The sequence below is a fragment of the Myotis brandtii genome, unplaced genomic scaffold (genome assembly GCF_000412655.1).
Source record: "Myotis brandtii unplaced genomic scaffold, ASM41265v1 C42619420, whole genome shotgun sequence".
Taxonomy (NCBI): Eukaryota; Metazoa; Chordata; class Mammalia; order Chiroptera; family Vespertilionidae; genus Myotis; species Myotis brandtii.
The window spans coordinates 1-1,824 of record NW_005326225.1 but is presented as its reverse complement, the minus strand read 5'-3'; the positions used below and the strand labels follow the sequence as shown (position 1 = coordinate 1,824).

The 1,824-nt window shown below is 48.1% G+C and overlaps 1 protein-coding gene across 1 annotated transcript; it reads right to left on the bottom strand.

Moving 5' to 3' along the window:
* Positions 1–961: 961 nt before the first annotated feature.
* On the bottom strand, positions 962–1,704 carry IFNB1 (interferon, beta 1, fibroblast). The gene has a single exon (XM_005853023.2). It carries the CDS (start codon positions 1,520–1,522, stop codon positions 962–964), a length of 561 nt encoding a protein of 186 aa, XP_005853085.1. The 5' UTR covers positions 1,523–1,704.
* Between the last annotated feature and the right edge of the window lie 120 nt (positions 1,705–1,824).

Sequence of the window (1,824 nt, the reverse complement as noted above, 5' to 3'; positions counted from 1 at the left end):
GCTGCCTGGGACTGGCTCCAGGGAGTATGTGCATCCAGAGATGCAGAGCAGCAGGAAAATCAGGTAGAATTTTCCTGAAATTCTGTATAAACAAGGCAGGGGAGACCAGGAACAGACTTGCTTCTCTTTTATAAAAAGGGGCCAGGGGACCTAGCCAGATGGCCGGAATATAAAGCAGAGTTTTTCCTCTCTGTGGTTCTGTGCCCTAGGAACAGACAGAGACCACAACTCCCTTAAGAAACCCACAGGCCGTCCGTGAAGAGTAAGGAACTGCTACTTAATAGTGTTACAGAAGTGCCTGGGACTTCTCGCCTGTGGGCCTGGTGGGAGGCACATAGATATGTTTAAACCCTGCAGGGCTGGGGTGGTGAGCAGGGCATCCTCGGATAACAGGGATGAGTCTAAGGGTGAACACTGAGCTGAGATATTCCTATGGTGAACCCGAGAGCCAGTCAAATTCTAACACTAGAGGGCCAGAGCTGGGTTGCAGAGCAGCAGTAGGGACCCCGGTTTGGTTCCACCTGCCTGCCTCTCCCGTTTACGTTCTATAGAGGTTCAAGCCACGTTTGTTCCCAACTAAGATACAGTCCCCCTTATTGTCTCTTACCTGTGGCTTCCTTGAGTTTTAAATTCCTTGAAGATGGGGGCCAGCACTGTCTGCAGGCAGGTTTCAGAAAGAACAGCTAATAGGTGCCCTGTCGTTTTTAACGTGGGTGGTTCTAGAAATCAAGTTGAAATACAAACTGCCATGTTGACTTTGTTTCAAAAAAAATTTATTTTCCAAGGTAAAAGAATAAATAAATTAAAACAATAACTTAATATATAATTTAACATTTACAAGTCTTCAGCTGTCCCTTCAAAGGCAGTGCATTCGCTGTGAGGAGTTCCAGAGTGACTGGTTGAAGATGCCTGCAGTCACCGTCAGGGTTGTTCGCTCCCAGAGGCGCAGGCAGGGAGACCTTCAGTCCTGGAGGACACCTATAAGTCGATTAAGGAAGGAAAAGTTCCTGAGGATTTCCGCTTGGACTACTGTCCAGGCACATCTGCTGTAGAACTTGGCCTTCAGGTACTGGAGGATGCCTAAGTAATAGGTCTTCAGGCGCAGCACGGTCCTGTTTTCCCAGGGGAACTTTCCCTCCCGGGTGATTTCCTCCAGGGCTGTCTCCAGGCGGTCCATCTGCTCATCGAGCTCCTCCAGAAGGTTCTCAACAATGGTCTCATTCCAGCCAGCGTTGGAGAAACCTCTTCTGAAAATGCTGAAGATCTGCTGGAGCATCTCATACATGACCACCATGGCTTCCTCCTTCCGGACCTGCTGTGGTTGTTCAACCTCTCCGGGGATCTGGAAGTCCATCCTGTCGTCCAGGCAATGCTGAGGGCTTGTAATCAACTGCCACAGGAGCGTCTGACAGGCTGAATTGCTCTTTCTCTGCTGGAGGCGGAGCTTGCCGTAGTTCACGGAGAGTGCGGCCCCGGTGAGACACAGCAGGACGGTGAGCTGGAGGGTGCACCTGTTGATCATGATGGCAAGGGGAGCAGTGCTGTCCGAGGCAAAGGCTTCAGGGCTTGCAGTGCGAATGCCTTCTCTCCAGGAGTAGGGCCTATTTATAAGGCCATCTTTCTAGTTCACAGGAAATTCCCAATTTCAGTTCTCCTTTCTGTTTTCTTTTGTCATTTACATTTTTCCTTGAGATTGTTTCAATTAGAGTTGACATACAATATTATGGTAGTTTCAGGTGTACAACATAGTGATTAAACATGCGTTTATTGATTTTGTTTTTTAGATCCTACATATAAGTGAAATAATATGGTATTTGTCTTTCT